The 15,747-nt window shown below is 43.8% G+C and overlaps 1 protein-coding gene across 3 annotated transcripts in view; it reads left to right on the top strand.

The window, feature by feature from the left end:
- LOC141089507 (amine sulfotransferase-like) overlaps window positions 1-15,747 on the top strand; it is a 315,569-nt gene that overhangs the window by 163,223 nt on the left and 136,599 nt on the right. For all 3 annotated transcript variants that reach the window (XM_073575966.1, XM_073575964.1, XM_073575965.1), the window contains exon 5: window positions 9,624-9,718. In XM_073575966.1, coding sequence (XP_073432067.1) covers window positions 9,624-9,718 — 95 coding nt within the window. The remainder of the gene's footprint in view (window positions 1-9,623; window positions 9,719-15,747) is intronic.

The following is a 15,747-nucleotide window of genomic DNA, read 5'->3' on the forward strand; positions in this document are numbered from 1 at the left end:
CATTCTGTAAATGACATACATGAACACTGCAGTTTCCCAGACATACACACTGAGCCAACCAGTGCTGCCATTTCTTCACACTCGGCCCCTTTCTGGACCACCACCCCAATTTGGGTCACCGCCCCCTTTTGGGACTCCACCCCCTTTCGGGTTACCACCCCAATTTGGGACTCCACCGCTTTTTGGGCTACCACCCCGATTTGGGTCACCGCCCCCTTTTGGGACTCCACCCCCTTTCGGGATTTCCCCATGACCGTTCTGCAGAACTTCTTATGCCACAGTTCACACAGTACAGTTTTTTCCTTCAGGCTGGTACTGGCCCTTTAAGCACAACACCACACCAGTTCCTTCTTGCACTGCCACAGCTCCTGCTTGCACAAACCACCGGCACCTCCAGCTGCTGTTCACACACACAGCGGCTGGTGTCACTGCAGCTCCTGCTGCGCCGTTTTTGTGGACCTGCCAGTCCACCAGAAGCCGCTTGTCCCCTTCGTAACCCCGCCAGGTTACCGGAAGCCGCTTGTCACCCTCAAAGATAAAAAAACCACAAAAGCGCGCCCATAGGGCCTTACCAGTGCAGGTATAATGGGTACAAAGAAATAATACAGGGTACTCACCCTTAATATTTGTGTAAAGCCACAACTACTGTATCCGCTTAGTTACACTCAATAAAGCTGCAGCAGGATGGTGTAGACAGACAGCGTCTGCTAACAATGCTCCCAGGGCAGATCCCAAAAAGAAAACACCAGGTCCCTGTGCTGCGAGACCTTCGTGACCCCACTGAGCCACAGCAAGCACCTTCAGGTTTTGCAGAGGAAAACGGAAAAAAAAAAACACATGCACGAAAAACTCCAAAAAAAACTCACGTGTCCTGTCTGTGTGCTATTCAGGACGCTCCTGTCTCCACCTGAGACCGTCCAACACACAGGGCGCACCGGGTGCATTTCAGGGAGCGACCCTCCTCCCAGGGTCTCCCCACACTCCGGCCTCACCAGGTCCAGGGGCTCGGCGGGTGCTCTTCAGGACATCGGTCTCCGCCTGAGACTGCCCAACACTCGCGCCTCACCAGGTCCAAGGTCACACCACGTGCTCCTGGGATTCGACACTGCTCCCAGGGCTGACCCTCCAGGACCTTTCCTCACTGAACCCTCCAGGTACACTGTCTTCCTCACTGACCCAGGTCAGTACCACACGTACACCTGTCCGATACCTGTGTCGGCCACACGGGTCACCGTTTTACTCCTTGACCCAGGTCAGTACCACACGAACACCAGTCCGTCTCTCCTGTGTTGCCCACACAGGTCCTTGGACGCCTCTTCTCCTCAGAGGTATCCCACCAATATTCATACAGTCACTTTCTCTGACCTCGGTCAGTATTACTCACTGTTGTCAGACCGTCTGCTCTCCTGGCTCAGAATCGCCAGCACTGCCACACGTGCTTCTAGGAATCGCTGCCCGCATTCTCCGCCAATTGTGGGGTGCAGCGGGAGACAATTATGAGACAGGTTTTCACAAGGGTGCATGAGGTTTATTTGCTTCATAAACCATAACTCAGCATATCACCAACATAGCCTCTAGCTTAGGCCAAAAGATCATAAACGTCCGTGGCTTCAGACTCGGACCGAGAGTCTCAGCACATGCTGGGAGGTGTAGTCCTCACCATATACAACTAATACACCGGCCAGGGCAATGTCCCGAGCAGCGCTCTATCTGCAGCCGCAGACCCAGGAAGGCTTCTCCTTCCTTAGCACACAGGCCACTCTCTGTAGTGTCCCACCTGGACACAGGGAAGTCTGTCCAAACTCTGACAGACTCCCTCACACGTGCCAAACACCTCAATTACATAGCCCTGTAACCACACCCACAGGTGATCACATGGCTATGACATCACTAAAGGTTCTATTGCACATAGACATACACAGGCTTCCATGACACATTGTAACAGAAATATCAGCAGTACCTCTGCTGATCAATACACCCTGGAGCCTGCATCCCAAGGCCACCCACTTAGAGACCCATAATGGTCATTTAGGACCCTGCTCCTGTTACCACACTGAAAGCCTGTACACCCGTCCTGGGACACCCACACAGCGGCCCCCAGCGGACATAGTGGGCACTGCACCACAGTACATAGCGGACATTTCCAGCTTCTCCCATATGATCTTTCAGATCCTGCCAACTCCCCGATGGGGGAAGACCTGAGACAAGGACTTTGTATTTAGTTTTTGGAAGGGGGTCCATTCCTCCTGCGGAGTCCTCCATTTTCCCCCTTGTCCTTGGTGTGACCTGGGAAACTACACGTAATCGATGAGAACTGAACTTATATCCATTGTGTCCAGACATGGAGTCTTCTGTATCCTGTAGATCCTGGAAACTGATAAAGGTAAATGGTGTGGAGCCACCTTCACCGTGATTCTTCAGCTTGATTGTACTGTTGCGCCCGTATCAATGGAACAAATCCTCCAGCTCCATCTTGAGGCTCTGAGTCCCAATGCAACCAACAACAATACCTAGATTCGGGTTGCTTATAACTGGGTATTTGATTCCAGAGTGCCACTGGATCCTTGATTTGGCAGGCAGTTCAATTCCTCTTGGTCAAACTCATCATCCTCCATGACATTTTGGGTATCCCAAAGGACCAATTTCTGAATCAAATCCAACCAAGTGTCAGTGGCTCTGTATCCTAACTATCAAATCTGGAGCAACTCCTATAGTTGCCATTTCCGGTTGAGGCTTTATATCCACTCCAGTCCTCTTCTCAAGGCAGAGCTTAGGGGTTGGACATAGAGGCATCCAAAACCTGCTGTGCATGCCTCACCTATGGTCTGCTAGGTCTGTCTATCTTGCTCCCTGGCTGTGGAGCTATTGACCAGTGTCTATGAACACCAGTCCCCTACAGCTCCCCCACGTCTACTAGGCTGAGTAGTATCCTACTGCTGCCCCCAAGTGTGGAGATACAATGGTTAATGTGTGCTGTCTTCAATACGACTGCATGGACCAGGGCTCATCCCACTGAGCACTTGTGCTCCTTTCCTGTGGGCAGAATACTACTCAGACAACACAGGGTGAGGATAACGCAGTGTGGTGATACTTTATTTATTCACTGACAATCAACAACATATAGTGTAGTCCCAGCAAGTACATAAGTGCAAATGACAGAGTCTCACCCTTCTGTTGGCTTACCAAGAATTAGAACATCTGCAACTTAGGGGCTTCCAGATCCATCTAACCCATACAGTGGCACCCCACTTTTGGAGGGCACTCACAGAGAGGAGGTAGCGGCAAGCTTAGGAAGCTGACAATCCATTGAGGTATGTGGCCAGGAGACCTTATTGTCCCAGCCTGGGTTCTCCAAATGTCCCATTAAGTTCATTGATGGGCAGTGGATCACATCTGTATTCCAGCGGTTGGAGCCATGGTGCCTTGGTTGCTGTCCTCTAGAGTCTCTCTGTAGAAGGATATAGGTCTTGTTTTATACACATAGCTGTTCTTCAGGCCTTTATCCACAGGTTTGGGGGAAAGTGGCAAGATGTTACTAATTCAATCTGCAAGAGTCAATGTTCCGCCTCATATAAACACTAGCTCATGTCCCTGGGCCTATTTAATAATAGGCCTGGCATATTTAAGAATAAATTTGGTGTCATCACAGGGATAATAGGAGAAAATTAACAGTACAATTTGTTACACAATTTCTCCCGAGTATGCCAATACTACTTTTGAGGCACAGTGCAAAGCTCTGAGTTCAGATTTTGCTGGAATGGTTTGAGGTTGCCATGTGCATTGGCAGAGCCCCAGTCATGCCAGAAAAGTAGAGTCCTTCCATAAGTGACCCCATTTAACAAACTACACCCCTCCCACTGAGTTCATCTAGTCATGCAGTGAGCATGTTGACACCACATGTGCCTCACAGAATTATATTCCACTGGGCGGTGAAGAAAGAGAATAATTTTTTTACCACTAAAATGTTGTTTTAGCGTTAAGTTTTAATTTTTATAAGGGCTAACAGGAAAAAATGGACTTCAGTTTGTAATTGCAATTTCTCCTGCGTGTGCCAATACCATACATGTAATTGGGAACTACTTTTCAGGCATAGTGGAAAGCTCAGAAGGGAAGGAGTGCCATATTACAATGCAGATTTATCTGTTTTGGTTTGTGGGTGCCATGACTCACTGGAAGAGCCCCTAAGTTGCCAGAATAGCAGAACCCCTCATTATATTACCCCATTTAAGGCTTCTTTCACATGTCTTTGTGATTTTGGTACTCAAAAAAACAGTTGTCACGAGACTCGTGACCGACCTATCAAAGTCTGGGTCCGAGTCTCGTGCTGGGTAGAACGGGGTGAGGAAAAGGTGCCTGAGGGTCACAGAACTCGTCACAGAACCTTACATGTCCGGGAACGTGCCCCTGTGCAGATCAGAGCAGGATGAGAGCGAGATGCCTGAATGTCACGTAACTCGTGACCGACCTATCAAGGTCCGGGTCCGAGTCTCGTGCTGGATAGAACGGGGTGAGGAAAAGGTGCCTGAGGGTCCTGGAACTTGCCACTAACCAGTACAGGTCCGGGTCCGTGCCTCCGTGCAGATCAGAGTGGGATGAGAGTGAGATGCCCGCAGACTCAGATCGACACGGCCGCGAGCATGCAGGACCTGCGGCACGTGATTGCAGGGGGAGGAGTCGAGGAGGGATCAGCAACCAAAGCTTACTGAGGGTCAGGGGAGCGCCATCGGGACCCCAGAGAGGTGCAGACAGGGAGGTAGACAAACGTAGAGACAAATAGCGTAACCGGGTACAGTTGGGGGTCTGAAACCGAGCGGGCAATATAAAGACAGAGGATACAGGCGATAGAATAGATGGGAGACAAGCCGAGGTCAGAACCGGAGATAGCAGAGACAGAACCTAATCAGAAGACAAGTGTGAGGTGAGGGACAGGCTTAGTCAAATAACGGTATTCAGGCAAACAGGGCAAGCACAGGGGTCACTTAACTTGGGCCGAGGGCAGGAGTATAGCTGACAGACAACCCTGGTTAAGAGTGAGTATAAATACCCCTCCCAGATCCAGAAGGAGTCCACGTACAATTAACCCTGTGAGTGCAGGGCATGAACCTTGTCCAAACCATGACACCAGGACTGGCGAGATCCGTGGTCCACGTCCGTGTGCCATCCATGTGTCTGTTTGCTGTTCGTTTCCATGTCTCCATATGCTGTCAGTGTGTCACGTATGGAATGAAATGCAGCATAGAAATTAAAGAGTGTTATGTATTATAAAAGATTTTTCAAAGATAGTGAGTGAAAAGGAACATGATAGATACATTCACCTGCAATGACATCATTGAGGTTACCGCAAGTCACGGGCAGCCTTGTTCCCAAGGTTAGTTCAGTGTGAGCTGGCCGATGAACTGCGGTAACCTTTATGACATCACCACTAGCACACTAAGAAACTTCTCACGGTGCTAGTGGTGATGTCATGAAGGTTACCCAGCTCACACTAAACTGGCCATGGGAACAGCTTGCTGTGACCTGCGGTAAACTTAATGATGTTACCACTCATCACTAAAGCTGTGCCCTCGCACTCAGCTCAATGTCTCCTTGATTCACAGCTGAGGAGTTGCATCATGCCACCACTCAGCTATGTAATTAAGATGAGGCAGAGTTATCATCAGATAGGTGAGGAATATGGCGCTTTATTATTTTTAATTTCACAGTAATAAATGGCAAAAAGAGGGTGGGGAGTGTTTATTTTTTATTTAAAGGTCTTTATGCTGTTATGTTTGACTATGTGGTTAGTAATGGGGGTGTCTTATAGTTGCTTCTCCATTACTAACCTGTGGACTTGATGTCACCTGACGTCACAAAGCTGACATCAACACCAACCCTATTACCACACTAGCCATCGCACTAGAGCAATTGGGAAAGAGCAGGGGCCAAGCACCAGATTTTGGGCATCCTATGCATGCGCCATTTCTGAGGCAGCTGAGGGCTGATGTTCTTAGCTTGGGAGGGGAGCCAATATCCATGGCCCCTTCCCTGGCTATTAATATCAGCCCACAGCTGTCTATTTAGCCTTTGCTGCTTAGAGCCTACATCATTTTTTTCTGGGGTACCTGTAAACTAATGAGTACAGGCTAACCAATCATCTGTCAGCAGTTATTAATAGCATGGGAACCTTTTGGGATATTGAACCCTTTCCTAGATTATTAACATCAGCCCTTACTGGTTGGCTTTCCCTCTGCTGTTTAAGAAAATTACGCGGGAGCCCACGCCATAATTTTTTTTTTCAAATTATATATTTATTTATTTAACACATGATGTACACAGCAGGCACTGAATACAACTCCCATCATTGTCATGGGGTCGCGCTGATCTCAGGGAGCCTTGCACCTGGGAATTTAGCACAAACTGTACCCCTTTTCCCAGGCATCATTAGGTGTCAGACTTATGACACATGGCGGTCATACCTGTGTCATCAGTGTGCACATGAGCAGCACGCATTTTGTCCATGGTGCGTGTAAAAAACTGACATGTCTGCGGGTTTTTCACACGGACGCATGGTCTATGTGAAAAATCTGACATGGGCGCACCATAATTGAATACAATGGGGTGTGCTTGTGTCCGCATTTTTGATCCTTAAAAGACGGACCGTATACGGGTGTAAAAAATGAATGTGTGAAGGGGGCCTAAAAACTACACCTATAAATGAATTACTCTAAATGCGCAGTGATTACACGGACATAAAAAATGGATGTGTGAATGGGGCCTAAAAAACTGCACCTATCAATGAATTAATCTAAGGGCGCAGTGATTACATTGACATCATGGGCTTGTCACAAAATGTTATACCATTGGGCAGTGAAGAAAAAATAATTACATTTTTAAAACAAACATTTAGTTTTAGCCACCAATTTTACATTTTCACATTAATTGTGACACATTTTGTGCTGAACGTGGATATACCCCATTTGTGGTTATACAGTACTTCTTACCACACAGCGAGAATCAGGAAGGAAGGAGCGCTATTTGTTTGCAAACTCTATTTACAGGGCCCCTAAGTGCCAGAAGAGCAGAATCCCCCTCAAGTGACCTCACTTTAGAGATTACATATCTCTGGGAATGTCTTTACCGATGTATTGATGATTTTTCACTCCATGTCTGTTATCCAGAAGCAACAGCAATGGATGTTGCAGAGTGAAAATTGCAAATTTGCCTCTGTAGTGCCCAGTATGTTGTACAGTAGTGTCCATACATCAAACTGCACATCCAAGATCTCGCCACCGCCTATCGAATCCAGCTCAAAAGTATTTCCAAAATCCATCCTTTCCTCAACCCTAATCTACTAAAATGCTTGTACATGCCCTAATCATCTCACACCTTGATTACTGAAACATCCTCCTCTGTGGCCTACCTTCTAACACTCTTGCACCTCTCCAGTCCATCCTTAACTCTGCTGCCTGACTAATTCATCTCTCTCCTCACTATTCTCCTGCTTCCCCCCTTTTCAAATCCCTTCACTGGCTCCCAATTTCCCAGCATATTCAGTTTAAACTATTAACACTCTCCTAAAAAGCCATCCATAACCTTTCTCCTCTGCATCTCCGAACTAATCTACGGATATCTTCCATCACTTAATCTCCTGTCCGCCCAAGACCTCCTTCTCTCCTCTACACTAATTCATTCCTTACCCAATAGCTTTCAAGATTTCTCCCGAATGTCCCCCATCTTTTGAAATTCTGTGCCCCAACACATCCGATTATCCTCCACATTCGGATCATTCAGATGGAACTTGAAAACCCATCTCTTCAAGAAAGCCTACAGCCTGCAATAATCATTCTGCCACCTCAACACCATCATAACTACTGCAACCCCCAACCTACTGTCTCCTTTCCCATCATCATGTAGAATGTAAGTCCACAAGAACAGGGTCCTCTTCCCTCAGTTCCAGTCTACTATTGTTAGTTTGCCTACTGTACTAGTCTACCATTGTTAATTTGTCTACTGTAAGTGATATTAGCATTTTGGATGTAACTCCTTTTCATGTACAGCACCATGGAATCAATGGTGCTATATAAATAAATAATAATAAAATTATGCACAGCTCGGGCTTCTAGAGACATGCACCCATACATTAATTGGGCTATCCGCTGCATGCCAAACATGTGGATGCTAACTGCGGTTTAGGAACACTGGGGCTCAGAGGGGGGAGCTTTTCGATATGAGAGTACAAATTTCACTGGATTTCTTTTTGGGGGTGAGGTGCCATATGGCTTTTCCACAGCCTTTGTGCTACCAGTAACATGGAAACCCCCTATATTTCCATTAACAGATGATGGAACTGAGTAGAAAGTTGATTTTTTTTGTGGCTTGAGTTGCAACTTTTATTGGGAACATTTCAGATCACATTTATCCTGTGCTCTACGCTGAGCACTTGCATTGGGGTTCCTATCTAAATCTCTGAATTACGTGACTCAGATGAAACCCCTGAGGGAGCCATTCACTATGAGACAGCAGAATTATTCTGAACTCCATCAAGTCTCTGTTCAGTGGTGTCCTTTTCAGAGGCACACAAAACTGTCGCCAACCATGCTTTTTGGCACGCCTAAAAAATAGACGGACACCACTGGATCATAGGTCAGATGCGTCCACAGTGCCTCTATCTGCCTCATTATAGGGACTCTACCTTCAAGGGTTCTGTCTGAATCACGTACCGTGGGTATGGAAAGTATTCAGACCCCTTTAAATTTTTCACTCTTTGTTTCATTGTAGCCATTTGGTAAATTCAAAAAACTTCATTTTTTCTCATTAATGAACACTCTGCACCCCATCTTGACTAATAAAACAGAAGTGTAGAAATTTTTGCAAATGTATTAATACTTTCCGTACCCACTGTATGTGATTCAGACAGAACCCTCGATGGCAGATTCCCTATAATGAGTACCCACTGTATATACTAGAGATTTGAAAAGGGAAGATAACAGCTATTGTTTTAATCAAGTTTCTCTGTTAAACATATTTTGCATTTTTTTTGTTTATTTTTATAGATTTCATTATTCATTTTAAAAATAATAAATATAAATAATAAAATCACAATTTTCGCACTGGGGCTTATTTAGATTCCACCTTCCTTTTTCAGGAAACAACACATGTACAGAGCCACAGTTGTATCCCTGGCCTATTGTTTTGTGTAAAGGCCATTGTGAAGGGAGGGGGAGCAGGGTCATAGGTGTTACATGTCATCGTAATCCTGCCACTGATAAGGAGCCTTGCTAAAAATCCTTACTGAAAGGGTAGAAAGCATGAGTTTAAAAAAAAGTCCAGTGGCCACTTGGAAAATTGCAATATTACTAACTCTTAGTGGGGGGGGTGTTAAATAGAGAATGTGACATGAAGTAAAATTTGCCATTTTGTTTAACTACATGTAACATAAAACTGGGATTTAAACAAGAAGTAATTTTCTGATAATAGTTTCTCTCTATTGGATATTTACAATGCAAAACTGTACTTTTTGCTCGTTTCCTTTTAATTTATGCCCGATAATGTGATAACTAAACAACTTGCATACCTTAAATTGCACTGTTAAATTGTATATATGGCTATTAAAATTCTATAAACAATACCTCAATGTTGTACAGTTCTAGGTGGCTCCTGGTTTGATCATGTTAGAGACTGGATGACACATAAAGATGAATTCAACATTATTTTTCTGACATATGAGGAAATGGTCAAGGTAATTAATAGATTATTTTCTAAAGATGCAGGTTATATGGTGGATTTTTTTACCTAATTTCACAAATATTTTTGAAAAGATATAACAAAACTGTGAATACATTCTAATTGACTGGGAAATTGGGATTTACTCAAAACTCATTTGCTTCAAGGTATTTATGTATAATTGTTACAAAAAAAACAGTAATTAAGCCTTTTTGTTAAAGGATAATACTCCACCTAAGTTTCTAAGAAAGGGAACAGCATTTGCCTAGTGTGCCATATCATTACTGTTTGATAGGATATTCAAGATGCCGACAATTCCGCTCTCCAAAATCAGGCAAGGGAACCACAGAGTTCAGAAGACTTGCATACTTTATTCAGGGCTATAAAACTTCGTGTTTCGTGGAAATCTTGTCCACTTTCTCAAGTACATAGCCATTCCAGATTGACTAAATACTTACAGTACATACACTACCGTTCAAAAGTTTGGGGTCACTTAGAAATTTCCTTATTTTTGAAAGAAAAGCACAGTTTTTTCCAATGAAGCTAACATTAAATGATTCAGAAATACTCTATACATTGTTAATGTGGTAAATGACTATTCTAGCTGCAAACGTCTGGTTTGTAATGCAATATCTTCATAGGTGTATAGTGGCCCATTTCCAACAACCATCACTCCAGTGTTCTTATGGTACTTTGTGTTTGCTAACTGTGTAAGAAGGCTATATTCTATTTGTATTGGAGTGGCCAGCGCAGTCTCCAGATCTCAACCCCATTGACCTGTTGTGGTAGCAGCTTGACCGTATGGTACGCAAAAAGTGCCCATCAAGCCAAATCAACTTGTGGGAGGGGCTTCTGGAAGCATGGAGTGAAATTTCTCCAGATTACCTCAGCAAATTAACTGCTAGAATGCCAAAGATCTGCAATGCTGTAATTGCTGGAAAGGGAGCATTCTTTGACGAAAGCAAAATTTGAAGGAGAAAATTATTATTTCAAATAAAAATCTTTTTTTCAAACCTTGTCAATGTCTGGACTAGATTTTAAATTCATTTGGCAACTCATTTGATTAATAAAAGTATGAGTTTTCATGGAAAACATAAAATTGTCAGGGTGACCCCAAACTTTTGAACGGTAGTGTATATACATAGCTATTTATTAGTGTCATACTTCAACTACACACATGGACAACATTGTCAGCACCCTTTTGTTAAAGTAAGAAAAACCCACAATGGTGCCTTAAACAAGTTGGGACTGGCAACATTTTCAATTTTTTTAATATGAACTAATAAAAATCAGACATTGTTTTGAATTGTGGTTTAATAGAAAAAAAAAAAAGAAAACCAATGAAATTGGCTTGCCAAAAATGGTTGTACCCAGAAAACACTGCAAATAATTTGACCATAAAGGTATGTTCTGGGTTTTCCAGCAAACAAAGTACATTTTAATCTATAGATTTTGGAATATTAATAATTTCCACAATTGGATGTGTTAAAAAAATGTTCCTGTGCTGAGTTAATCTTAGAAATGTACCCCTGCTATGTACTATGTGATGATTGTGTCTGATCATGCTACAGCTCCATCCAGAGTAGAAGTGAGCATACAGATAGCACAAGATGCGATCCCATGCAGACCTGCCTGTATACTCTTTTGCTTTTACCCCTGCCCAGAAGGTGTGGTATAGTTAAGACTATGTTTTTGCATGGTCAGACACAGTCATTACATAGTACTTAGAAGGAACACATATATAAGATTACCTCAGCCCAAAACAGTTTTTTTTTAAACACAACAAATTGTGGAACATAGTTTTATTCCACGATTGATTAATTAAAATGTACATTATTTGTGGGACAAACCCTTTATCCCCTTTACGACCTCCACCATACTAGTACTGCAGAGGTCTCTTCCCTCCCTCCCTTTGATGTGGACTGCGGCGCTGAGCCCACATCTTTCCCAGGACAAGTCAACTGTTTTGAACAGCTGACATGTGACCGCAATAGCCGCGGCATGAATCACGATCCACCCGCGGCTATTAACTAGTTAAATGCTGCTGTCAAACTCTGACTGCGCAATTTAACGTGCGCTTCCAGCCATCAGGCCAGAAATCCTCCCACCGGTGACCTGCGTCACGTGATCGCGGGTCACCGGTTTGTTGGCATGACAACCAGAGGTCTCCTGGAGATCTCTATGGTTGTCAGTGCCGGATTGCTATGAGCGCCACCAAGTGGTTGGCTCTCATAGCAAATCAGTAATTCTACTACATAGAGGCGATCTGATCATATCCTCTAAGCAGCAGAGACAATCGGGTTGTGGCAGCTTCTAGTCTTCTGGAGACTATTGAAGCATTCCAAAAGTAAAAAAAGTCTTTAAAAATATTAAAAAAATAAAAGAAAAGTTTAGATCACCACCCTTTAGCCCCATTCAAAATAAAACAATAAAAAAAATCAAATATACACATAGTTTGTATCGCTGCGTTCAGAATCGCCCGATCTGTCAATAAAAAAAAGAATTAACCTGATCGCTAAATAGCATAGTGAGAAAAAAAGTCAAAACGCCAGAACTACATTTTTTTGGTTCACACGACATTGCATTAAAATGCAATAATGGGCGATCAAAAGATTGTAAAGATTGTATCTGCACCAAAATGGTATCAATGAAATGTCAGCTCAGCACGCAAAAAATAAGCCCATACCTAGTCCGAGATAACAAAGAATGGAGATGCTACAGGTCTCGGAAAATGGTGCAATTTTTTTAACAAAATTTTGATTTTTTTTTTTCACCACTTAAATATAAAAAAGAACCTAGACATGTTTGGTGTCTATGACCTCATAATAACCTGGAGAATCATAATAGCTGGTCAAGTTTAGCAATTGGTGAACATGGTAACAAAAATTCCAATAAATCATTGTGAAATTGCACTTTTTTTTGCAATTTCACCATACTTGGAATTTTTTTTCCCATCTTTGAGAACATGATATGGTAAAACCAATGGTGTTGTGCAAAAGTACAGCTTATCTCGCAAAAATCAAGCCTTCAAATGGCCATATTAATGGAAAAATAAAAAAGGTAGGCTCTGGGAAGAAGGGGAGCAAAAACAGAAATGCAAAATCAAAAAGGCAGGGTCCTGAAGGGGTTAAGGGATGAAAAGTAGTCACTGTGCTCTTGGGTATCATGGTGTATTTCACACTAAACATGGAAAAAGAAAGCTAATTAGAGAGTTGTCAAATGAGGTTAGAAAGAAAATTATAGACAAACATGTCAGCGGTAAAGGCTATAAGACCATCTCCAAGCAGCTTGATGTTCCTATGACTACAATTGCATGTTATTCAGAAGTTTAAGGTCCATGGGAATGTAGCCAACCTCCCTGGACATGGCCACAAGAGGAAAATTGATGACAAATTGAAGAGATGAATAATATGAATGGTAGAAAAATGTTTAAAGAAATTTGAAGTGAACTTCAAGGTCAAGGTTAATTAGTGTTAGAATGCATTAAGAATCGCTCTCTTGGCCAAATTTCACTTCTTCGTCTTTGTCATATTTAGGCGGACCAGGTTATCTGCCACAAGTGTGGAAAACCTAAAATTTGGCAAAATGAAACAGGAATTTTTTTAGCGCCGACTTTCATTCACCTATGGTTTATGCCATTTATAAATCGGCTGTCCATCCCATATAAAGGGAAATCACCTTTTAAGTCTCAATTTATATGGAATGCAAGAAAATAATGACTCCATGTCACATAATAATAGCCAAGAGTAGTCTTTTTTTCAGGCAATTTGTGCTCATGAACTAAGTACATATTTGGTATCCCGCAAGTATCAAGGAAATGAATGATTGAAGTAATGCCCTGGCACAGATGCTCATTTAAAGTGACTCTCCAATATGAGATTGAAAAATCACCAATTATTATACTGCCTGCTGTCCATTCGCATCCCATTTCTTCCTTCACTCAGATCAATACTGCATTCCTCTTGCGTCTAAGATAGGCAAAGAAGTGGCATGGGGAGTGAAGTAGTAAGTCTGAACCTCACTTCTCTGTGGCATTGGAAAAATAAGGGAAGAATGGTTTAGACTCACCACTGCACTTCCTATGTCACTACAATAGACATCTTGGAAGCAACAGAAATATAGTGTCAATCTGAGTGGAAGACATAGAGGGCACCAGGTACATGAAAAATGTATAGTCTACTGTATTAATTAATTTTATTATTAGCCAGGCCTTTATTGTTTGCATTTGCCCAGGTTGTTGGGCACATCAAATGCATTTATCCATTATGTGCCTGGGTTTGTTACATGAACACACTAATCAGTTTGAGTAATATTAGGGGCTAGAGATGAGCGACTTTGCCTTTATTCGGGTCGAGTCGGGTTTCATGAAACCCGACTTTCTCAAAAGTCGGGTCGAACGCAATCGGCCAATTATCGTGGAAAGTTGAAGGCCAACTGAAACACGAAACCCAATGCAAGTCAATGGGGAACCAAGGTCGGCAGTGAGTGGAGGACAGGAAACACACCTACAGTGCCCATTTTAATGCCAAAAACATCAATTCTTATTACTTAAGCTTGTCAACCTTAATTTACTTTATAATAATAGTAAGGCATTGAAATCTGGGGGTTATTTGGCTAAAGTAGTGGGGGGGTAGGGCTGGCTCCAGATTTTCATGGCCCCTGGGCCAAAGAGTGTCACTGGGCTCCTTTAACACATGCCACAATTCATGATCCTCTGATACGGCAGAGAAATAGCGGTATAGTACAATGAAAAAAACTTTACTTCTTACATCACATGACTGATGTCCATTTTAAATTCTCCAATAGCTCCAAAAACGGACAGTATATTACTCCATACAGTATTATGGCCACCGCATAGTGCGCTACACAGAGTAATGAGGCCCATATATTTCTCCATACAGAATCATTGGTCCCATATAATGTTCAATACAGTATATGATGAGCTCCACATAATGCTACAGTATATGTTGGTCCCCATTGATGAAGCTCCACTGTCTTATGGACCCAAATAATGCTCCATATATAATGGGCCCCATTTCTAATGCTCCAGTGTGTATAATGGGCCCTGTAAATGCTGCTCCAGTGTCTGATGTCCACCTTTGGAATGCTCCAGTGTATGGTGGGCCTCATATATCATTCTCCAGAGTACAGTGCTCCCCAAAAATTGCTGTCCCAACATTGAAAACAATTAAATAAGTCTCCTCGCTAGGGAATCCCTGTACTACTCTGGACCCCTCGTCGTCCCCATCTTCCATCTCACTGCACTTGGACTGTTTAGACAGAGGGTGTACAGACGTGATGTCATCGCGCTCTCTGACCAGAATGTCACTGTCAGGAAATGCGGACGACGTCACGGCGGTGGAGCAGGGAGAGGTAAGTATTTCAACTTTGCAAGTGCTGTGATACTGACCAAGCAGGGGGGGCCCACTCGTTGGCGACGGCACTGGCACAGGGCCCCTCATAGTACGGCGGTGTGTCTGATGGCAGGTGGACCCTCCCACCGGCAGAGACACTTTCGCGTACTCTGAGGGGCCCTGTGCCAATGCCGTCACCCATGAGTATGCCCCCCCACCTGCTCAAGGAACCTGCACTTTCATCTGCACCTTCCTCTTTGTCACCGTGTAAGGTGGTATAGTATGCAGGAAGGGGAATCTGAGTTTCATCAGGGTCAGATTCTGGCTGTGTAGAGTGTGAGGGGAATGTAGTGATCTGGGTCAATGTACCAGCAGAATCATCTAGCAGTGGCTGGGCATCAGTGAACTTGTGGTGCCCCCAGGAGTTTGGTCGCCACAGTGGCATTACCTTCCTCCTAGGGAGTGTGATGTCATGCTTGGGAGCAACAAAGGATCTCTCAAACCAACACACAACACAGTTCCCACTCCAGGCCAGCAGGGAGACCTCTGAACCTGACTGCTGAGGAGCTGCTCTCTGTGGTCGGGAGGAGGTAAGTTAGGGCAGTCTGTGAAGGGAAGGGGAAGTGTGTGGATGTAAGAAGGGGAGCTTGTGGATGAGCAGAGTTAAGGCTCACTCCTAGCTGGAGCGCAT

Source organism: Dendrobates tinctorius, unplaced genomic scaffold, assembly GCF_039654945.1.
Source record: "Dendrobates tinctorius isolate UK_male_01 unplaced genomic scaffold, ASM3965494v1 ptg000046l, whole genome shotgun sequence".
Classification (NCBI taxonomy): Eukaryota; Metazoa; Chordata; class Amphibia; order Anura; family Dendrobatidae; genus Dendrobates; species Dendrobates tinctorius.